Source organism: Lepidochelys kempii, chromosome 2, assembly GCF_965140265.1.
Source record: "Lepidochelys kempii isolate rLepKem1 chromosome 2, rLepKem1.hap2, whole genome shotgun sequence".
Taxonomy (NCBI): Eukaryota; Metazoa; Chordata; order Testudines; family Cheloniidae; genus Lepidochelys; species Lepidochelys kempii.
Window position 1 is genome coordinate 113,848,027 of NC_133257.1, and position 24,185 is coordinate 113,872,211.

At 39.9% G+C, this 24,185-nt stretch overlaps 1 protein-coding gene across 19 annotated transcripts in view; it reads right to left on the reverse strand.

Moving 5' to 3' along the window:
• Positions 1 to 7,897: 7,897 nt before the first annotated feature.
• HIVEP1 (HIVEP zinc finger 1) overlaps positions 7,898 to 24,185 on the reverse strand; it is a 185,935-nt gene continuing 169,647 nt past the window's right edge. For 10 of the 19 annotated variants that reach the window (XM_073332049.1, XM_073332045.1, XM_073332038.1 and 7 more), the window contains 2 exons: positions 15,102 to 15,613; positions 9,540 to 12,434 (listed from right to left, as the gene is read on the reverse strand). In XM_073332049.1, the coding sequence (XP_073188150.1) occupies positions 11,262 to 12,434; positions 15,102 to 15,613 (1,685 nt within the window). In that variant the 3' untranslated portion in view covers positions 9,540 to 11,261. Of the gene's footprint in view, positions 8,410 to 9,538; positions 12,435 to 15,101; positions 15,614 to 24,185 lie in introns of those variants that run through there. The other 9 variants (XM_073332033.1, XM_073332039.1, XM_073332037.1 and 6 more) reach the window with 3 other exon arrangements.

Below are 24,185 nucleotides of genomic sequence, written 5' to 3' on the forward strand. Positions count from 1 at the left end.
AAAAGTTCAGTTCTCTGAGCCCTCACTCAATTATTTGCAATTACTGGAGGAAAATCATCTTGATGTTGGGAAAAGCAATGTGTTGCTCAAATACTTTTTTATCAATAGTTAGAGGGAGCAATCTAAACATACTGTCTAATGTACTACAGCCCATGTGGCTCTTATTTTTAGTATATAAGAATTACAAGAAATCCACAAAAGCTAGTACCTGAATGAACGTAAATGCTATTTTTAGAAGAAAAAATAGTTTAAAATCCCAAAGCACTAATCCCACGTGCAATTTTCAAGATCAAACTTTCCTTGAAGAAAATTGTTCAACCAGTTATTCCTTCAAGTATCTGATAAGACCTAAATTCATCTATTTCATAAATTTGAAGGGGAGAAGGAACAATAATAGTCTAGTCTAGTGTTTCTCAAACTGGGGTCTGTGGACAGCTGGGGGTCCCCAAAGGTATCCCTGGGGGTCCACAGGTCCCTCTGATCAACTCCTCTCGCATCCCTCCGAGCACCTCCTGCACGCTAAAAGTGCGGCGGCACAGTGGGGCTAAGGCAGGCTTCCTACCTGCCCTGGCTCCGTGCCATTCCCAGAAGCAGTGGCACATCCTTGTGGCCCTGGGGGGGAGGCAGGAGGTCTCCGCACACTGCCCCCCTGCACTGAGCACAGACTCCGCAGCTCCCATTGGCAGGAACTGCGAGGGGCAGCACTTGCAGGCAGGGGTAGTGCAAGTGCATGGAGACCCCAGGCCCCCTGCCTAGGAGCCGCTGCCAGAAGGATGTGCACCAAAATCCCTCCATCCCAGAGCCCAAGCCCCCTTTTACACCCCTGCCCAAGCCCAGAGTCTGCACCCAAACTCCCTCCCAGAGCCTGCACGAATCACCCCCTCCTACACCCCAATCCCCTGTCCCAGCCCAGAGCTCTCACCCACTCCTGCACCCAAACTCCCTCCAATAGCCTGCACCCCCTCCCGCACCCAAACTCCCTGCCCCAGCCTGGTGAAAGTGAGTGAGGGTGGGGGGAGCGAGCGACATAGGGAGGAGGGATGGAGTAAGTGGGGGCGGGGTGAGGCCTCAAAGAAGAGAAGGGGCAGGAGCATGGCCTTTGGGAAGTAGGCAGGGCAGGTGCTAAGCAGGGTTGGGGACTGCGGGGTCCCTGAAAATTTTTAAATCAAAATGGGGGTCCTTGAGTTGCTAAAGTTTGCGAACTGCTGGTCTCATGGCCTGAAGTTTCAGCATTTCAGTGTCAGAAATTGAAAAAGAAAACTATAATCTAGAACAATGAAATGGAAGATCCACAAAAATCTAGAACAATGAAATGGAAGATCCACAAAAATCTAAAAAATAGAATGTACATAACCTTCTGTAATAGATTAACAAGAAGTCATGTCTGATACTCTTATTTCCCTATTTTCATATTTGAACAAAATATGGAAATTTAGAGAAGTATGCAGGACTAACACTTAAAACCATAGGGTCAGATCCGCAAATAGCATAAATTATTTTGCTCAGTTTCTACCAGCTGAAGATCTGACCCACAGTTTACCCCAAACATTAACTTATTCTAATGTGTAAAACTGGAATTACTCCAGAAAAGTTAATTTGTAAAAGATTCCAGGTAAAATAATTTTTTCCTATGTGGTTGTTTTTGGTCTGTGGCATTATTATGGAAATAAATCTTCAGCACAACCAGAGGGAGAGAAACTGGCCTGCAACATTTTTTGCCCTCTCTAATCTGCTGAGACAGTTGATGTCTTCATAGCTGAAAGAAAAGGAGGACTTGTGGCACCTTAGAGACTAACCAATTTATTAGAGCATAAGCTTTCGTGAGCTACAGCTCACTTCCTCAGATGCATATCGTGGAAACTGCCACAGTTTCCACGATATGCATCTGAGGAAGTGAGCTGTAGCTCACGAAAGCTTATGCTCTAATAAATTGGTTAGTCTCTAAGGTGCCACAAGTCCTCCTTTTCTTTTTGCGAATACAGACTAACACGGCTGCTACTCTGAAACCTGTCATTAAGGCAGTTTCCACGATATGCATCTGAGGAAGTGAGCTGTAGCTCACGAAAGCTTATGCTCTAATAAATTGGTTAGTCTCTAAGGTGCCACAAGTCCTCCTTTTCTTTTTGCGAATACAGACTAACACGGCTGCTACTCTGAAACCTGTCATTAAGGCAGTTTCCACGATATGCATCTGAGGAAGTGAGCTGTAGCTCACGAAAGCTTATGCTCTAATAAATTGGTTAGTCTCTAAGGTGCCACAAGTCCTCCTTTTCTTTTTGCGAATACAGACTAACACGGCTGCTACTCTGAAACCGTTCATAGCTGAAGTATGCTAGAGCTTTGCTCTAGGTTAAGGAATATACTATGAGGCACTGCTGGTACAGGGAAACCATGATTTCTAAAGAGAAACCAATCAGTAAGGCCACAAGTACTAGACGGGTGTACTGAGACTTCTAAAGATGGATGATGATCAAGCAGACAGCCCTATGGGTTATTATAGGTAAGGAGAATAAAAGATGTGGGAGAGAGACCATAGAAAGGCCTGATAAGCATCACAAAAAGTTTATCTGAACCACCTAACCTGTTGAATATTTGGTAGCAATCAATGCAGATTGGCAGGGGATATATATTCCTCTCTAATTTCTATGATTTGCCTGGCACTTACACAACACAAAGGTTAAGACTTCTCTGCAAGAGACAGGAGATAGATACATGAGGCAAAAAGGCAAAGCTCCCAAAACACATTTCAATAATTAAAGGTGACACAAAATAAGGTGCAAACCAAGTCAGCGTTTTAAATATGTCTTCTTATTTTTCAGGTGTGCCACACTATGCGAATCCCCTTTCTTTGTGACTCTAGGACCCAGTACAGTGTGAATTCTAGGATAAAAAGTCTTACTAAATCGAAGTGCACAGAATTCAGTACCCAGTGTGTGAAACAAAACAGCATTAATTGATAAGATATTGTGCATAAACCAAAATATATTTTCAAATTTCAGATACCTGACAAAGGGGATACATTTCTACACAAACTACAACAGAAAACTTTTATCTTAAGAAAGGCTTGATCAAGTTAAGTACACAAGGAAATAGGGCATCATAGACTACAAGTTTGTGTTGACTAATGAGTGACTGGGATGAGTTTTCATTGGTGCCTCCAATCCATCATATAGATTTAGGAGCCTTCTGTACCCATTTATACTTTTTTATTGATATCAATAAAAAGTAAGTCTGTGGCAGGATTTTGACTTCACTGGAACACAGAATTCTAATGTTCCTATGGTTTTGTTATACAACCTAACGTCTTGGAGTTAGACAGCTAGTTAGTTGACATGGGCCAGCTGTGAGTTTGGCTAGTCTTGCAGAATAAATTAACGCATCCGTAAAGCAGGGCAAAATATCAAAAACATGACATGACATTTTCCCTTGGAAAAGGGTTTAAAGAAAACCTCAGCTTGGGGACAACGGAATCTGATTTTTCCAGCTTCCAGAGGCAAAGAGCCAGGCCACTCTGCCTACCTGAGCTCTGGGGGATAGAGACAGCTCCTGGGGTCTTTGCCTCTCCATCCCTGGAGGTGGGGTGGGGGGGATGCAGTGCACCCGCCAAAAGTGAAATTGAGCAGCTTTCCAGGCATGCAGCCTTTTGATTTTTCCCCAATGGAAAATCAAGTTTTTGGTGAAACTGAAATCTTCTCGTGGAAAATTGGTTTGGCAAAAAGGACAGTTTTCATCAGAAAGTCATTCGAATGAAAACTTTTCAACCAGCTGATCTGCCAGCAGACCCAATAGCACAAATGACAACAAGGGTCAGCAGAGGAGAGGGAAGCCGTGGACACAACGCCTTTACTTTGGTCATGCACCCAAAGCTGGCAGTGAAGGTAGGGGTAGATGAGCTACTGTGCTCACTCTACAGATTTACAAAAAGAAAAGGAGTACTTGTGGCACCTTAGAAACTAACCAATTTATCTGAGCATAAGCTTTCGTGAGCTACAGCTCACTTCAAGGTGCCACAAGTACTCCTTTTCTTTTTGCGAATATAGACTAACACGGCTGTTACTCTACAGATTTAGTACCCGTTTTTGAAAATTTTGGCCCAAAACGAAGGGCAAGATTGTGGCCTGGTTTACAAAATTATACAAGGGAGTATTTCCTTGCGCTAGCTACTCCGATAACAGGGAGTTGAGCAGCTTTGAATGCTGTTGCATCTATGCAAATGAATGAGGCTTTGACTCGGTCCTTCTTTCCTCTACAATGTGTCAGCATAGCTACACCAGTGCAGAATCCTGGTGCATGGTATTTCCTCTGGAGGTAGGGTGTGGGTTCCCTGGGAGGGAGACTCCAAATCCATTTCCCAGGCTTGCTTAGAGGAAAGCCATGACTGAGCCCTATGAATTTAAGAGATGACGGCTGTACTCAGAATGTATTGATGTGTAATTAAGCTGATCTACACTTTAGATTTTTAGCATCTTGAAAGGCTAAACCAGTTACAGGATTTAACTCCATGTCTAAAGATATATGTGAATATGAAATGAGTGATGTCTAATTTGAAATGAGGACATTTTAACCAGGTAACTTCATGAAAAGTGAAACCAGTGGATTACCTGTGTTTACAAGCCATCTTCAATCAGCCTGTTTCCAGCATTACAAAATGTCTCATGGGTCACAGACATTGCAATGTAAGGGATTTCAAATATACTAACCACAGAATCAAACAGGCCTTAACATTTGACCTCACGGGGCAAAACAAACCTGTTATTACCAAAGACAACTAAGCATGCCTAGCTCATTGACTGATCTCAAGACAGGCTTTTCTTTCCATGGCTGAACTTTAGGAATGCAATGCCTTGTCATCTTTCAATTAGCAGGGTTTTCTTAGACTTCATAGGCAACGTTTATATCTTAGTATCTTATTTATATCTTAGTATCTTATTATATCTTAGTCAAAATATTGTTGTGATTCTAGGGGGGGAAAGGCAGTGTCCAATATTTTTTCTTTTAAATATGGGAAGTGTGTTTATTAAACGCTTTAGGATCATTATTTTTTAGAACACACAATTATATGCTTCTTACTTCTCCTTATGCCCTCCCAGGTTACTGGATAATCTGGTAATGGAATGTATTTTAATGGGGGTGGGGGGGGCAGCGAGAGAAAAGACTTAGTTTGCTTCTATCCTAAATCAACCAATAATCCACAACCTACGCATGTGACAATTATACATATAAATGTCAATGCCTTTATACAATAGTGTCATCCTTAGGGATATAATCCATCAATGATTTTTATATGTTTTTAAAGTCGTCCCCTGTCTTCAGTCTCCTATAGATTACATCATATTGTCATGTAAAATAGGCTTCTGTAGATACCCATCCCCATTTTTGTCAATAAGGGAGAAATATCGTTCCAGTGTTTTAAGACGATCCTCGAAAATATGCTTCAAATCATCCATAATTTAAAGTGCACATGAATAGACTGCTCACAAACTTCCATTTAAGACTGATGACAGTCCTTCACCAATACTATAAACCACAATCATCCTAAAGCAGGGGGTGAGATTTCCTTCTTCATTCTGCCATCTCACTGGCCCCAGAGGAGCTTGTCAAAGGCAACAGGCTTAAAGACCTTCCTTTCACATGGCAAGCAGCAGGTAGGAGCTTGTAGGCGATGGTCTATGGAAACTCTCAAACTGGGATGTTTTTACAACACCTGGAACAGCAAGTCTCATGTAAATAGTTGGAGTCTCTGGGTTTTGTTCACTTGTGAATCAGTTATAGTGTCTCCATGTTTTATCCAATTTTAGGAAACTCTATCCATAGTAAAAAGAAAAGGAGGACTTGTGGCACCTTAGAGACTAAAATTATTTGAGCATAAGCTTTCGTGAGCTACAGCTCACTTCATCAGATGCTGTAGCTCACGAAAGCTTATGCTCAAATAAATTTGTTAGTCTGTATCCGCAAAAAGAAAAGGATTACTTGTTGCACCTTAGAGACTAACATGGCTGCTACTTTGAAATCTATCCATAGTGTACCATGCTGATTTAAGTACTATCAGACTGTGAAAAGGAACTCTGCAGACACACTCAGGTGTGTTTATGAACATTTACTTGGCATCACCTTGTGAAAATTCAGACTTCTGGGATAAGCAATATGGTGACAGATTCCTTTTTTCTTTTTGGACACCACCTGTGAATAAACTCAAGAGAGATTAAACTGTTTATCCAAAATCTATTCCAGGATGCCATGGTACACGTTTGCTCTTTGGGGGTAACACCCCCTATTCGACCTAACTAGAATGATATCAATAAAAAATAAGTCCATGGCAGGACTTTGATTTCACTGGAACACAGAATTCTAGTGTTCCTATGGTTTTGTTATACAACCTAACGTCTTGGAGTTAGACAGCTAGTTAGTTGACATGGGCCAGCTGTGTGTTTGGCCAGTCTTGCAGAATAAGTTAAAGCATCCTTAAAGCAGGGCAAAATATCAAAAACATGACATTTTCCCTTGGAAAAGGGTTTAAAGAAAACCTCAGCTTGGGGACAACGGAAACTGATTTTTCCAGCTTCCAGAGGCAAAGAGCCAGGCCACTCTGCCTATCTGAGCTCTGGGGGATAGAGACAGCTCCTGGGGTCTTTGCCTCTCCATCCCTGGAGGTGGGGTGGGAGGATGCAGTGCACCCGCCAAAAGTGAAATTGAGCAGCTTTCCAGGCATGCAGCCCAGTAACCAGCCTTTTGATTTTTCCCCAACAGAAAATCAAGTTTTTGGTGAAACTGAAATCTTCTCGTGGAAAATTGGTATTGCAAAAAGGACGGTTTTCATCAGAAAGTCATTCGAATGAAAACTTTTCAACCAGCTGTTCTGCCAGCAGACCCAATAGCACAAATGACAACAAGGGTCAGCAGAGGAGAGGGAAGCCGTGGACACAACGCCTTTACTTCGGTCATGGACCTGATCTGGCAGTGAAGGTAGGGACAGATGAGCTACTGTGCTCACTTTACAAAATGGGAGAATCTGGGGCTGGTTATGACAAAAATGGCTGCACGACACTCTGGGATCTTGCCCAAAGAGTAAATCCTTTTAAAGCTCTAAGAGGGATTAGGACAGAAATCGCTTCATAGATTACACAGTGAGAACCTACATTCCAAAAACAATATTGCTACCAAAAAAGCAGTTATACAGGATGGACTACTGGAAATCCATGGTGAAAATATTATCTACATTCCAGATCTTCAAGGTGATTACCAAAGTGGTAAGCTAGAGCCATGCATTATTGATAAACACTGTGCATCACCACCATTACGCAAGACACCAGTGAAAATAGGGAGGTCACATGCTACTTACCTATTCTTCCTGTAATTAGGGTTTTCAAGATCTCTTTGACAGATGTTAGTATGTGCTTAAGTCCTACTGAAGTTAATGGGACTTAAGTGCATACTTAAAATTAAGCATGCGTGTATATGCTGTCCTTAATCAGGGTTTTAGGCATGGATCCTCAGCTGGTATAAACTGTCATAGGTGCATGGAATTCAATGGAACTGTGATAGCTGAGGAACAGCCCCTTCCTTTCTAATCCTGCATGGTCAGTGTCAATGAAAGTTTTGCTACTGATTTCAGTGAGAGCAGGAGTAGGCCCTTAGAGGCAAGGAAAGGATGAATCACCTCATCACGAACGGTGCCAAAGCAAATATGGGAGGGCACAAGTATAGACAACTTTTTTTTTTTAAAAAAGGAAAGCCAGGATTGCTCTGCATGTAGTCACATGCTTATATCAATGGTAAAATAACCATGTGTGACAGAGAAGTTCTGTAACTTGAAAAAAAAGTGCACTATGTGAATGTTATATGCCTTTTATATTCTTGACAACCAATTTTCAGTGCATAAAACTGAAATAAAAAATGTTCTCCTAAATAACTAAAAGCTTCTGTTGGCAAGGTGTGTTAATTAAAGCCAAGTTGACAGACACGGAAGAGGAGTAGGCAAGAATCCCATGCATCTGTAAACTGTGGCCACATTTCTGATACTAGCCACAAAGAGTCAGGTGCTGTACAAACACACAATAAGGCCTGGACCTTACCATGTAATACACAGGAAGGCAAAAGGGTGACAATTATCCACATCTATTTCCTTCCACTTCCCCTTCTAAAAATACTATCTATATGGCTTATCTGCAATTACCCCTTAGCCTGGTCATTAGTGGAAATCCTACTTCAAACATCAGCTCAGCTGTTTGTGTGGGGTAAGTGATGCCAGCAGTTCCTAGCAGTAGTACTGGTGTCACTAACGCTCCACCTGACAGCCTATGGGTCCTTCCCCTGCTCCTTATTGCTGCCATTGACTTACCAAGTGAGACACTTGTCTTGTCACTGCACTCTTCTTCTCTTGCATCACGCTTCTTGGTGTTGTTATGAAACCTAGAATAGAACAGAGCTGCATATAGATGGTCTGAGTCACTGGGTTTCATTTATAGTGAATCAATCACTTCTCTTCCACTTTGCTAGTATAATGCTTCTCAGAGAGAGTTAACCCTAAGAATGCTGGCACATGCAGTGCCAGCCAAGGGAATACTTAGATGGAACTATATACAGCAAAATAAATCTCTGCCAACTCCCACACGATTATGGTGTAAGTGTGATGAAATAAGCAAAAAATTGCTATCTCCTTATGTAAAAATCATATGTGCACAGTGATGTTATTCCACTCAAATTATATCCTTCGAACACTTTTTAGAGACTGTTTTTCTTTTGCTTAACATTGTCTCATCCATTTAATCTCTTTTCCAACCTGATACGTGCAAATGATCCTCAAATTAATCAGTAGTGTAACTCACATTTGTTTATATCCACATGTGTGCACTTTATGGAAGAGAGCTAAAATTAATACAAAGCTTCTTAGAAAAGTCATATGAAAATTATTTGCACTTTTCAAAAAGCTCTAAGCAAGAACTCTTTCAATAACTATAGCTAGATAAAACATTTAAAATATCAGAGGCATACTTAGGGCCTGATTTTGTACTTATTAAAATCAAGAACTCCCATTGGAGCAGGATCAGTCCATTAAAGAACATATAATGAAGCAATGCTTACACCCCTTTAGTAGTAAAGATGACTTCATATAAATCCAGACATGTCCAATATAATGAAAACGTAGTAAAAGATGTCCACCTTTACATTAGAACAGTTATAAAATGAACATACCAATACACAGCAGCTAAATGCAAGGCACGCATTTGAGGCCCAATTTCGAGAAGTGTTGACCACTCTTAACTCCCAGTAACTTTGGGGGGAGTTGAGGATGCTCATGGTTTCAGGTGATCAGACCCCTAACAAAACTCTATGAAAGGATAACATGACAATTCATTTCGAACTGAGTGTGATTTTTCTCTGCCAGTACATTTGGTTCTAACTGCTGTGCATTATTGCAATTAGTTGACAATCCCATTGATATGTTGTTATACTGTAAATGTTATTTCTTAAAGTCAAAGGTCAACATTGTATTCATTGGATTATTTCATTACTGTGTGCTGTAATACTGTAGACAACGTGAGTAAAGTACAAAAACAGATAAACAGCTAAGGGATATAATATTGCACTTGAACTAGAGCAATGCAAGATAAGAGTAGTTGTAATTTACAGGAATAAATCTGTGAGCAATGCAACACTCAGCTAACATTCAGTTTCAACTGTGATTTTCAAGTTTTTCAATCATCATTACCTATGCACACATCATCTTTACTTTCACCAGAAAGGTTGCTGCTTATCAGTTTTATTACTTTGTTCTACTGAATTTTGAATACAATTTTTAAAATGGCTTTATAAATCTGCTGTTTTCTAAAATGCTCTTTTTAACCCACTTCCATACACTTATTAAAAGGAAAAAATGAAGCACTTTGTGGTTGAGAAAGTTTTTTTTTTTTTTAATCTCATCAATTTCAGGATAATTCCAAATTTAGGACAGCTTAGACTTGTATATTGTCTCTTGAACACTTCAAGGCCTCTTGGTAATTTTAAATTGCTTGCACTGTACATGCACAGAATCTCATTCACTTCCAATATTTTGGAATTGTTCCATATCTTGTATGCTTACAATTGTTGGAATTGGGGCAAGTTAATGGTATGCATCAAACTATTTTCTTTTTCCTGAATGAATAAGATGAAACTGTATTTAAGGCAAAATTAGCCACTTACTGCTAGAAGTAACAATGTCCTGAAATGAAATACTTATGAGAAGCTAAGGAAGTATCCTGACAACTAGTACTGCAAAACCCTCACTGCTGCAGCATCATTCTTTTGCCACTTGCACTAGTGATACTACAAGCAAGAAGACACAAACTACTCCTTTGTTGCTCAGCTATCTTTTAGTTTCATTAAAATGTGGCTTTATCGTTCACAGTTACAAAAGACAAGATTATCCTCAAACCTTGTCATTTTTGGTCAGTAAAAAAGGCTTATTTTGACATTCAGGCTTTGATAATAAATATGAAAAATTTAGAAGCAAATACGCTCCCTACAGGAATTTTAAAAAGGAAGCCTTTGCTTCCTGAGAGCATGAAACACCTGCTAATTCACTCTTTATGGGTGAAACCATGGTTGCAGGCAGTTGATCAGCAGTTTCAAAATAGAAAGCAAATTATGGGGGCTGTATTAAAATAAATGATCTAGGCAGCTCACCAATCACTAATTAGTATCAAGAAGGCACAACATAAGCAATGGTAAAGTCAGTAAACAAAATTTTACTGTAATATTTCATAACACAGATACTGTATTCTGTTTTAAGTGTAAAGCTACTGTCTTACACAAGAAAGATGGACAGACCCTTGTTCCAAGACTAATATGGATACAATAAATATGGAGTTTTACATACTAGATCTGTACACAGAAACTTTGCCCCACAGCCATAAAAATTTACATTTAACAGTGCAACATATAATTTAATCATTTTAGTTTTTCTGACATAAGATGTTTTTACTTACTAAACACAAGCAACTACCTGGTTTTAATATACATATTTTATGTATATATATATATATATTTATATATATTTTCAACAATCTGTACAGGTTTCTAAACATAAAACTCCAAAAAGGCACAATTGTCTATACAACATGTACAAGAATGGCTGGAGCTGACGAGAAACAACAATTATTGGTCAAGAGTTCATGATTGCACAAAGATTAGTAATGAGTTTGTGTCAGAAAAATGTGCTTTAAGGAAAGGAAGGTTTGCAAAGAAACCTGTAAGTGTTATAATAATAATAATAAAAAAATCTAGGTTGCTATTACAAGTCTGTCCTCATCATCACTGCTGCCATCACTAAACTGTACAGTATTCTGCCTTCGTGACAATCCTGCTGGCCTATGTACCTGTCTCTTTGGAGAGAGGGTTTGATGGACTGGGGACTTGGTTAAAACTTCAGAATTCACCTTCAAGATGGGTTCTGAGGTGGAAGCCCTTTTGACCTGAATGGAAATGACATCACACTTTGGTTTGACATGATTTACTGGGTCAGCCTTTTCAGTATCTGTTTTTCCAGGACCATCGAGTCTTTCATACTCCTTCGAAGGAAAAGGCTCTGCAACTTTTTTTATGTTGTACCACTGGACCGTCGGTGCCGCTTGAGGAGATAAAGCACTAGTGATCGGATTGCTGTCAGCTGCAGGAAAACTCACAGGAGTCCGCTCTTGGTGAATTTCACAGGCTTTGTTACTGGAAGCTGGTGTTTCTGGAACTCCTTGCCCATCTGTAGTTACGGGGCTGACTGAAGGGATCAACGTAGGCAGTGCTATATTCAGTATTTGCAGGCCTGGAATGTGTGTATGTGGGCTGGGGTTGCTCTGAGGAGAAGTGTTTGCAGTCAAAACTTGTAGTCCCACAGCATTTAGCGTGAGTCCTGAAGGATGTATTTGAGGGGCTATATTTGTATTTGTCAGGCCTAATATGTTCACTGTCTCCATGCCCAACGGTGGAAGAGGTTGTAGGCTTGGGGCAGTCAGACTCTGGACGCCTGGCCCGTTAATCTGACCTATTGGAATACATGGCACAACACTGTTCACTTCAGCAACTCCGAGTGGATTTGCAGTGGCAGAGACTGCACGTGCCGTGTCACCAAGCGCACTTGTAGTTCTGTGGATCACGCTAACAGCAGGAATGGTGAGTTGCACTGGCCCAGCTTGAATTGGTACAAATGTGGAGTATGTGGCTAGGCCAGCAGGGACCACATGAATTCCCCCTACTGGGACCATACCATAAGGTGTCTTGGCTTGCTGCTGTGAGTGCAACGGAAGGTGGCTAAATAAATGAGTCAGAGGAGCTGTCAGTTCCGTGGCATGCAGCTTCTCTTCTTGGATGTCAGGATAGGGCGAAGCTGCTGAAGGAACCACCATTGTTGTCTGCGTGCTTTGGTCCACGGGTGGTGAGGGAAGCCGCACAGGCGCTGTGCTCTACGAAAGAGCAGCAAAAACATTTCAATATTAAGAGTGCCAATGCAGCTCAATTAAATCAAAATACCCTCAAGGAGGTAGTTTGAATTACAGCCTACTTTCCCTTTAGGAAGTTGCAGCAAATCAGTTCACAATGCAGCTCATGACTTGAACAATTATTGATTATGTCTCCGCCTCCTCACCCTTTAATAAAACTTTCCTAAGTCTAGTACATCTGCTTTCTCTCTAGTGTTAATACTTAACAAGCATTTTGGCATTTCCCTTATAGTAAATTCATTGTGAAACTCAGCTCTCGACTGGGGATTAACTACTGTGGTATCTTGTAACTGGACATCCAGATCTAGAAGCGTCCTCCTCTCCTCGGGGGTATTTATTTAGCCACACATCAGCAGCATTACAATCTCTGCACTGAAAGGCTCATGCTAAATGCATTTGTTAATACAGGATTTTAATCTGGAAGATTAGAATGAAAAGAGATGCATGATAAAGTATTGTTACCATAAACTGACATGGTTAAATGGAGAAGGCACTGAACTGGGACTTGGGAGACCTGGGGTCTGTACGCAGTTCTGCCATTGACCTGCTGCATGGTCGTGGACAACTAACTTTGCCTGTGTGTGCCTGTCTCTTCTCACACTCCTTGTCTGTCTTGTCTATTTAGACTGTAAACAGTTTGATATAGGGATACTCTCGGCCTGTGTGTTTGTACAGTGCCTACCACAATGGGGCTCCCATTGCAACTGGGGCTTCTAGGGGCAACTGCAATGCTACTACTAGGGCTTACTATCCCCCGTGACCCTACCTCATACGTCAGGTTACTGCAGAGACTGAGGAGGCAGGTGCCTTATGCCGTCACCATTTGGCTGAGTTATAAGATGCTGAAAATTGCCATTTCCCATCTGTGTTTTCCTCAGTTTGCTAGAGGCTGGTTGGTTCAATCCCTACTCCTACTCTGCACGCGCAGAATTCATATCCCCTGCAGATTCCCCTCCTCCCCCGAAAACAGATTGTCAGAGAGGCGCTGCAATTACACCTTTCTCCCACCAGGGGCTGCAGTTGTGTCAGAAGAGAGGGCAGCCAGCTCAGGGCTGGAAAAGCCAGCTTCGGAGATGAAGGCAGCAGTGGCTGTGTTCTTTAAAGAGCCTTGCCTGCAGGGCCAGGTGAGGAGTCATGGGATATGGGGGGGGACAGACAGGAAAGAGCACACAGGGCTGCTGTGGTGGGGGTCACAGACTGGGGTTCAGAAGGGCTAGTGGGAGGGACAGAGTGGGGCAGGGCACAGGAGGCTATGGTGTGACAGCATTGAACCAGGGGCTGAATGGGAGTTCAGGTGCAGAGACCCATGGGGGGAATGGAAGAGGGGTGGCTGAAGAGAGGTGCAGGGACACATGAGGATATGGGGGAGTGGTGATGCAGTGACACATTAGGATGGGGCAGAGGTGTCTGAATGAATGGGAGAGGCTAGGGATCAGCCAAGGTCTGCATTGGGGAAGCTTCCCAACTCCCTAAACAATCTCACCTCCCTTACCCCTCTACCCCCAAAAAAAACAAAACAAAACTCGTTCCATACTTCACCCACCCACACCCAACAACCCTCCAGATTCACTCCCAGGCTCCTTCCCAGCAATTACTTCCCTCTCCCTCAGCTCCTCCATTACCCTCACTTCTCCAAGCCTTTGTCCTGGTTCTGAGGGGGTGCAGGAAATAAATTTTTGTTTTATAGTTTAAATGAATTATTACTCAAAGTTTGGTATTAGCATGCCAAGTAAGGAATCTATTTGTCAAAAAAACATTTCCTGAATCTTTTTTTTCCTGTATTGTTACAGACATACTTGCTGACAGGTATTTTGAAATAAATTACCAAAATAATTGAAACTTGTGTGATTACATTGTGTTCTTTTGACAAAATATGCAGAATTTTAAAATTGTGCACAGAACTTTTAGTTTTTGGTGCAGAATTCCCCAAGGAACATATCCCTCAAGATTCCATCAGCATGGCGCATGCATCACCCGAGCATCTTGCTCAGTATGCCATATGCAGGTGAAGCTCCAGACAGACACAATGGAACCGCCTCCTGTTGATGCTGTCCTGTTCCCAACAACTAATCCTTTTGCCTAGGTGAAGGTGCACTGGGCTGGAAACTTTGAATACAAGTCTTAATTTTTTTATAGCTTGAGATTAGTAATTCTGTACTCTTCCCAGCCCTTGGTATTGAACAAGGGCAACTACTGTGCAGGTTTTTTGGATCCCGGAACATACCATTCTATTCTAGCACTAAGTCTATTTGGTATATACCACTAGTTAGTCTGAACAGTACAGCCAATTAATTCAAAACTTTTGCAAAAATCTAAAGAACCATGTTATAACTAATCCTTTTAGTCCTGGAGATACAATCTAATCTACACACTTTTTTTATTTGGGGGGGGGAAGGTAAAAACCGTGTTTCTATATTATTACTATGCTCCTAAACTTGGAATTCTTTTTTTTTTTTTTTAAATCTGTATCAGTCTGCAACAATTGTATGAAGAATATAAGGAAGGAAACTAGATGGCTTTTAGAAAAATCACCAAAATAAGGATAGATAATAGGGTTGGCTCCCAATCACAGCTCTTGAGAAGGATTTAAAATACAAGTCTCCCTTCTCCCCCTAAATTGAATACTCTAACCTTTGAAACAACAGTCGTTGGTGTTGCAGAACTTCCCAAAGCTTCTGCTGTATCTGGATAATCTACAGACATCTGATGACATGGAGATCTAGGAGAAGGGCCAGGGGAGATGGTAGGTTCTATACTTGTTTCCTTGTCTTGTATTTTCTCTTCTTTTGCTTCTTGATGTGTGATTGCTATTGGTGACCTGGAATTCCTGCAGTCTGATTGTACTGTACTGAGTACAGTCATCTTTGTAAGTAGTGCTTTAGGTAGACCATCCATAGAGTCTGTGTGGACCCCAGCAAAGCAGTCTGTAATTCTGATGTCTTCATCAGCACTTGTGGTCTCCTGTAGGATGTTTCTAGATGGATGATGCTGAGGGCTGGCGGTAACTGAGGGGGTTGTAGATAAGACTGATTCAGCTTGGCTGTCTTCATCATCATCTTCATTGTCATTATCATCATCCTCCGGGCCATCAGAATCCTCCACATCAAATCCTGATCTATCACAGCCAAACCTTTGCTTCTCACCTGTAAAATAGACCCAATACAAAAATTAGAAAAATAGTTATTCCACTGAAGGCCTAGCAAAGTTTTTCTAACAGAGTTATCAGCTATGGGGGAATAGGACAAGAGAACTTGACATCATCTGAATTGTAATGCTGATACAAAACAGAATCACAAATGTCTATCACCCAACACTCAAAGTACAACACAAGTGCATCAGCTACTTTCCACTACTAAGTCACAAACAACCAAGGGCTCTAAGCTTCCATTTTCCAAAGTGTATCATTAGGCACACTTATGCCAATCCTGTATCTTTTACTTATGCATTGTTCTCATGCCTTTCAGACTGTGATTTTCCCCCTTAAATCTTCTCTATATAAAGTGTTTCTTTTAATAAATAGTTATTTTGCAGGGGGTAGAGGGAATTGGTTTCCTGGTTCATTAAGTTTCCAGTGATGACAGATTTGTTTGCCAAGCTTACCAGTGGGATATTCCCAAGTTTGTTACTGACTCATAGGTGGACATCCTTGCATTTAGTATGAATCACTACTACACAATCTTTTTAAAGAGACAAACAAAAAGAATGGAAAGTGCTAGTCAGAAATGTGTCGAGTTAAGAGGCAGAAGAGACTAAAATTAGATTTTACCAGAATTCTTCACTTATATCAACCAAATGTACTAGGAGTTAACTGACAACTAGTGCACAAAACAGCCCTGATTCTGCAAACACTTAAGCAGGCGGGTAACTCTATTCACATGAGAAGTCCCATTGACTTTAAGTCTAAAAGCTGAACTGACACTACTGTCTTTGCCCATCATTCAGAAATCAAACTCTTGATCAGTTTTAGTTGGTAAGCTAAACTACAGATATTCTTTCTTTCTTTTCTTTTTTTGTACCACACCTTGGGAAGAGAGAAGAATTTTCTTCAGCAAAGAGAAACCCCATCTGTTGTATCCGATTCCAAGCCAAACTGGCTGGATCATATTTGACAAAAGATGAACTGCTTGGATGCACTAATATTTTATTTTATATTGGATTAAATGTCAGTCTGCCGAGCTCTCCAAAGAAAATATCAGCACAAAACAGCATTTGGCTCAGAAAAAAACCCTAATATTCAAGGATGTCTGGTTTTAGTGTTAAAATTTCAAAAAGAGCCTCTGTTTACGGGAATTTACACAGACAACTTACTGTCAAGATGAATGACTTACGAAAAAAAATCAGATCTTAATAAGAATTAAGACCTACTACCATTACTCTATTCAGCTGTGAAACCACAATCAAAACATGCATCACACAGAAAAACATACGCACTGAGCTTTAGGTTAAAAAAATTGTATCATTAGAACTACCTTGCAACATTTCAAGCCTTTATGCTTTTAAATTAGTAGTAGGATTAGGATATGGAAGAGCTCTGAGTCTTTAAATAATTCTTTGCGTAATGATTCAGACCTTGCATCCTAGATAGTAATCTGTGCATTAACCAAGAAGGGATACTATATATTTTCTTTCTGTGCTCATAGCAACTGTTAACAGAAATATAATCTAATAACAGGTTCAGAGTAGCAGCCGTGTTAGTCTGTATCTGCAAAAAGAAAAGGAGGACTTATGGCACCTTGGAGACTAACAAATTTATTTGAGCATAAGATTTCGTGAGCTGCAGCTCACTTCATTGGATGCACGCAGTGGAAAATACAGTGGGGAAATTTTATATACACAGAGAACATGAAACAATGAGTGTTACCATACACACTGTGACAAGAGTGATCAGGTAAGGTGAGCTATTACCAGCAGGAGAGAAAAAAACCTTTTGTAGTGATAATCAAGGTGGGCCATTTCCAGCAGTTGACAAGAACGTGTGAAAAACAGTAGGGGGGGGTGGGAAATAAACATGGGGAAATAGTTTTACTTTGTGTAATGACACATCCGCTCCCAGTCTTTATTCAAGCCTAAATTAATGGTGTCCCGTTTGCAAATTAATTCCAATTCAGCAGTCTCTCGTTGGAGTCTGTTTTTGAAGTTGTTTTGTTGAAGAATTGCTACTTTTAGGTCTGTAATCGAGTGACCAGAGAGAGACATTGGCCAAACTGGACAGTCTCTACGTAAAAGAATAAATGGACACAAATCAGATGTCAAGAATTATAACATTCAAAAACCAGTTGGAGAACACTTCAATCTCTCTTTGAAAAGTGTGTTTTTCACCATTCTGAGTAATTTTAAAAGATGGATTATGCTAGGGAAGGGATGGATTAGGATGCTGTTACCTATCCACCCTCATGTGTTTCAGGGAGGAGGGGAATCTTTAAACAATATCATGCACCTAAGAAAGCAATTTCTGCAGGTTTCCACTCTGGTCTGGTCTGGACTTGCTGGGAATGCAGACTGCGCATCTACACAGATGAATACCAGGCAGATGGAACCACCTTTGTGAGAGGCATCTGCAAGTGGAGTCCCTCAGGAAGCAGATAAGAGCTGCAAAAGGAGGTGGCTTGTTTGCGTAGCAACCAGGAGCACAAGGGCTTCATTGACAGGACATATGTGGAAACATCTGGGACAGAGGATGCTAGCCAACTAAGGATGACTACAGCAGCACCAGAGGAGAAAGGAGACTGTTTGTTGGCCACCTCGGGCAGTAGACAGTGGTGACCAGGTGCTCAACACAATTATTATTAATGGGGGGGGGGGAAGAGGGAGGAATGCAAGCAAATAGTGAAAAAAAATAGGTTAAAGAGATAAGTTTGATGTATTCAAGTCAGTAGGGCCTGATGAATTTCATCCTAGAGTACTTAAGGAACTAGTTGAAGCAATCTTAGAACCATTAGCGATTATCTTTGAGAACCCAGAGGACTGGAGAAGGGCGAACATAGTACCTATCTTTAAAAAAGGGAACAAGGACGACCCTGGGAATTACAGATCAGTCAGCCTAACTTTGATACATGGAAAGATACTGGGACAAACTATTAAGCAACCAGCTTGTAATTTCCTTCTTTGACAGGGTTACTGGCCTAGTGGATTGGAGGAAAAACACTAGATGTGATGTATCTTTATTTTTAGTAAGGATTTGACACAGTCCCACATGACATTCTCATATGCAAACTAGGGCAATATGGTCTAGATTAAATTACTATGAAGTGGGTGCACACCTGGTTGAAAGACAGTACTCAAAAAGTAGTTATCAACAGTTTGTTGTCACACGGAGAAGACATATCTAGTGGGGTCCTGTAGGAAGGGTCAGTCCTGGGTCTCATATTATTCAGTATTTTCATTAATAACTTGGACAATGGAACAGAGAGAATGAGTATAAACTCTGTGGATCACAGGGAGCTAAACTTGATGATCTCTCGAGGTCCCTTCCATCTCTCCATTTCTATGATTCTATGAATTACTCCCTCTTGTGGAGTCACAATGGTTTAGTTTTTCCATAGGAACAAATACTAGCAAAAGGAGGAGCATGGTGAGTGGTCGTGAACAGTGGCAGGTGGCATAAAATGGTAGTGGGAAGAGGTGAAAAGCTTAGGTTGCCAGAGTTTCTGTGCACATATGACGTACATTCTGCAGAGATTAAGTGTGCGGGATCTGTGTTGTGTAGCCAGTGAGAAATAACCATAGCTGTCATGCAAAACAGTGTGTTGTGAGTAGTTACTGATAGTTGTGATCTGAACATTGCACAGGGGTTGACACATTTCACGGTTGTTATTGAATAGTAACATCAATCATTGTCATTCAGATTTTCAGCCAATCAGTATTCAGGGATTTACATAACTGAGTGCTTTCACTGTAGTCAATGCTAGCATCTTTGCATTTTGATTGACTGAGCTCCTAAGCATTATTTAAACATCTGGATTCCGACTAACTCTTTACTTTTCTCTACATTAGTATGCCTGCTGTGTGCTAGTGTTTAAGTCTCATTTCTTTTGTTCCTATAATTAAATCTCCAATAAAAAGAATATTTTAAAACAAAGCGTGTTCAATGGCACAAGTAACAAAGCAAAGAGGGGTATTCAAAACATTGGCAGGGTTTCCCAAATGGAGAACACCTGCATTATTAGATTAGCATTCATCTGGTTTGGGTTTTTTTAGGTCCAGGCCCACAATAAAGATAAAGGAGTAAGATTTAGCTGAGCGGTATCCAGCACACAGGTAAGCTTGGTTATTTGATGCATTAAGCACATATTTTAAGAGACAGATTTTTTTAGATCATCTTACAACTTAGCTTTAAGGATATATTTTGATATTTAACATATATATTTTGTACTTTAAGTACATTTTTGTCAGCTGCATTATATATTGCAGAAGCTTTGTATCATCACTTTGAGGTGACTACACTGATGTGCACAGAATACATTTTTATATAAGGACTAAAAGAGACCCCAAGTAACTAGGCCAAAATTCCCTACTTCATTGTGAGAAATTACCTTCTCTAAACACACATTTAAAAACAGTATGGATCTCACAGGGAAATACTCTTAATATAGGACCTATGCCAATATTTTGTAAACTTATGCATATGCCTCAATCTTCCATCATCAAAAAGTGGAAAGCATGTAGGGGACACTGATTCCTTAAATGCAGGGCTTAATATGGGGCTATCATTCCCCCCGCCCACTGTTTTCCTACTTCCCTCCATCATTTGAGTTTGCCAGCTTCTGCTTAAAAGTGTAGACCTAGAGCCAGAAGCTTGCATTATAAGCAACCTGACAGGGATGAGTGTAGTTCCATTACTCCCACACTGCTTTCAAAACATTAGATGAAAAAAAAATCACTCAAGTTCTTTTGGCAATGCAAAAAGGAACACTATGCTTTATATCCATGTGTGCGTGATCACTGCACTGATAGGTCCCTGAGCTTTTGTAATTCATGAATGCTTAGAGTATTATCTAATATTAGAGATGTTACTTGTGATAATGTTCAACTCTACGGTTTCTGCTTCCTTCTTACGTGGAGGGGAGGGGAGGAACCATGAAGGTTACAGGTTTTTAATAATAAGGTGCAGTCTTTGGAAGAGTTGTCAAACAGAGGCTGTGACCACTTACTGTAACTGAAAGAGCCTATGGCACCTTTTTTTGCAAGCTGAGGCTTGTTAACCAAGATGCCTTGGTCCAGTTCCAACCTTGGTAATTGCTTTCTGCCTGCCTAAGTTCCCTGTAAAAATTTAGTCGGAAAAATGTATTATTTGCTTGCTGACCTAAGTTCTGTATGATATTGTTATTACATAGTTGATACATCACAAGAGCTGTGTGCATTTTGCTGTGGATATCAGTGTAAGTTTGTAAAGCAATATAGGACATGTTAACATTAGCAGCATTGTTATAATGATTGTGTTTAAATATTTGTTTTAAAAGTTTTGGCACATTTCGTCTTGGTCACAAAATAACCAATACAAGAATCCAGCTTGGTGAAAATAGTGTCTACTACAGCAAAAAGAAAGAAAGGGGAAAAAAGAAAATCTACTTGGAGAACTTGAAGGATGTTTGTGTAAAGCACTCAGGATAAGTGAAAATTAAGGTTTCCTGCACCCTTCTTAACTCTGTCCTCTTACATGTATGCAGTTTGACCCTGTCTAATTATGTGATTTAATCCTCTCTCAAAGAAAAAAAGGATACATTCCTCTAACATCTTAGATATGCCTGGGTAACATTCCACTACATAGTACAACTGTGTATGGATGAGTCCATGCATCATTTATGTGTGGGAGACAGGTACTGAATGAGGCAAGGGATCTTAAGAAAGCACAAACTTAATTGCATTTCCTGACTTAACTGTGCAAATCTAATGGTCTTTAAGAGGTTTTTTTTTGTTTTTGTTTTATGCAATTGAAGATCTTATGTATTTTAAAGAAGAAAAAGGCTCTATCCTGCTCAATGTCCACAATTAATAAAACAGATGCTCTTTATTGATATGGTGCCTGACCCAAAACCCACTGAAGTAAATATTCTTCAGACATTCTTCAGTCTGGCAAAGGAGCCCTGCTCTTTTCAGTGTGTACCTCAGCAGACATATACTGTATGTTCACTGAGCACCTGAGTTAGCCTCCCCAGATTTGTTTCCTTTGCTTAGAACGTTGGTGAATGTGCCTAAAATCTAGTATCCCAACTTCTGCAAATGCTTATTCTAGGATTTTCAAGCACTTATAACTTTGCAAATACAAAACTTGTTTTCAGTCTAATTTTTTACAGCTCTTCTGTTCTATAAAGGTTATTTCCCAGTCAAAGTTCTAATCCCACCATTTGAGCACAAAAACTGTTTAAAAAAAAATCAACCTCAAGAATATTTTATCAATGGCAAACACATTTGGAGAAGGGGAATGAGGGTGTTTTGTTCTCCCTCAAAAAGTGGCTGAACCACCATTTTTTCTTCAAACTTTTCCAAAGAATGTTCTCCTTAGGCCACAAATGAGACCTGAACCTTCCAGCCAGAAAAATGAAAATTTCAGGAAGTTAACTGCAAACAGCGATTTAATAGAAACACTGACATAACTTTTCACTATAGATTTGCTAGCACTTCAGCTAGTAAAACTGAGTTTTTAATCCTACTTATTCATGGGTAAACCCTCTTGATTAATTTTGTCCTTATGTCCTTGGCCTGCCACTCAGATCAGTATTTTTTACAATGGTGTTGATTAGTTAGTTGCTATAATGGCATTTTACCTCCAAGAGGGAAAGAAAAGGATTAAAGTTCCTCCACACAGCAGCATTAGTTGGAATTATTAGCATCTTAATATGTCCATTACTGAGAGAGCCTAGGGCTGACTAACTCCAGCCCTGCTCTTACCAGATGAGGATGCTACAAACTATAGGACTGAGGTAGATAATACTAAGCATTTCTTTACACACTTTTGTAAGCCCTTTATTTTAAAATATTTTCCTGCTTGAATCCGCTGTTCATTTTAGTAATAATATTTACACGCGGCCTCATAGCAAATGTTTTCATAGTCTAAGTTTATAATTTTTCAATATTGATTCTGATATGGTCAGAAATAAGCGTGGTGAATTTTTTGACTTTTCAAGGCCTGATCCTACAGCCACTTAGTCATGTAAGTAACTTCCCACTGAATTCAAATGGCAAAGTTCAGGGGCTTATAACTTGACCATATCTGGGTAAATTTTCATGGGAAAAGGAGAAGACCCAAGGACTATTCCCCTGCCAAATTCCAAGCTCCTGCTACAAAGCAGGGAGGCACAAGAACTCTTCAAAGAAACAGTTGGGGAAAAAATACATTTAACATTCGCATAACTAAGATTTTTCCTTAACCTTGTTTTTTAAAAGGGCGGAACTGCTTTTACTGCAACTTTCCAAAATTGTTCAGCTTGAGGCAGAGGGCAAGCATGGAAAATTTCAGCCTACATGGCTACGTTTGGCAAAGTTTATAAGCTACTGAAAGCAGGGAATTATAATGGAAAATGTTAGGCAATCTTAACTACAAGTGTCCCTAACAGCTCTGCTTATGAGAGACCGAAGGTACTTCTTACTAACTGAATAATATCCTGGGCTGATAAACACTGCTACCTGCAGCCTTGAGTCTATTTCCAATAAATGCAGTTTATTTTGTCCAGAAAATGGGAACATTTAACTTAACAACTAATTAAGGCATTTATTCCATATTATCAAGTTATAGTCTTTATCCAAGTTTAAGAAAGATATAGTATACTATGGCAACGAAGGTGGAAATATTTTCAAATATTACACTGTATTATCAATAATATACAGCAGCGCCTCCTTTGTAAACCATCACCATCCGACCTGTTTTTCTAATAGTACTGCAGGTACATACTTGAAGTAGCATAGGATTATTATTAGTTATTATTAGAAGAGTATTGCAGTCTTTCATTGGACATCTCCAATTCCCCAGTGAGACAATTTAAAACTACTTGGCAGAGAGCTTTCACAGACTTATAGGTAAATGTTACCAAGAAAATTACGAAACAAAATTAGCACCTCTTTCTAAATTTGATGGATTACTATTTTTTAAAGTAAACTCACACAGATTAAGTGTAAATACTGCTTCAGCTATTAGTCTCTGCTCATTACTGTCTAACAGACTCATAGTGACATCTGCTGGAAGAACCTTAAGATCCTCAGATAAGCAGCTGTAAATGTTTGAACCTGAAACTATGTAAAAAAAGAAAAGAGCTTATGGCTTCTCACATTCTTTTCTTTAAACAAGAAGTGTTATTCACACATAATCCTGCCTTGTGTATATCTCGTATTATGAATTACCAGTAGCCACAAACATTCTACTCCCAGGTCAGAGGATGTAGAGTTAGAATGCATATTACATACATTTAAGCTGAGCAAATAATCATGTTAATTATTTTTAAAAAAAATCTTCCTTGGAAAAGAAAAAAAAGGTCAATTTTAGATTCTTCCAGATTATCAGAAGTAGATTTTTACTGAGGTTTTCATTTATTTTAACCTTTTCTATGCTAAGAACGCAGAATGAAACAGCATTGAACTAATCCAGAGCCTTGAAAATCAGTTTATGAACTACTGTGATAAATGACACACTGCTAATTAACTTGGAAAAATCTGATCTTTAGAAAGGCTCATGTAATTTTGTTTGAAAACTACAATTCAGTGTATATTACATATAAAAATATC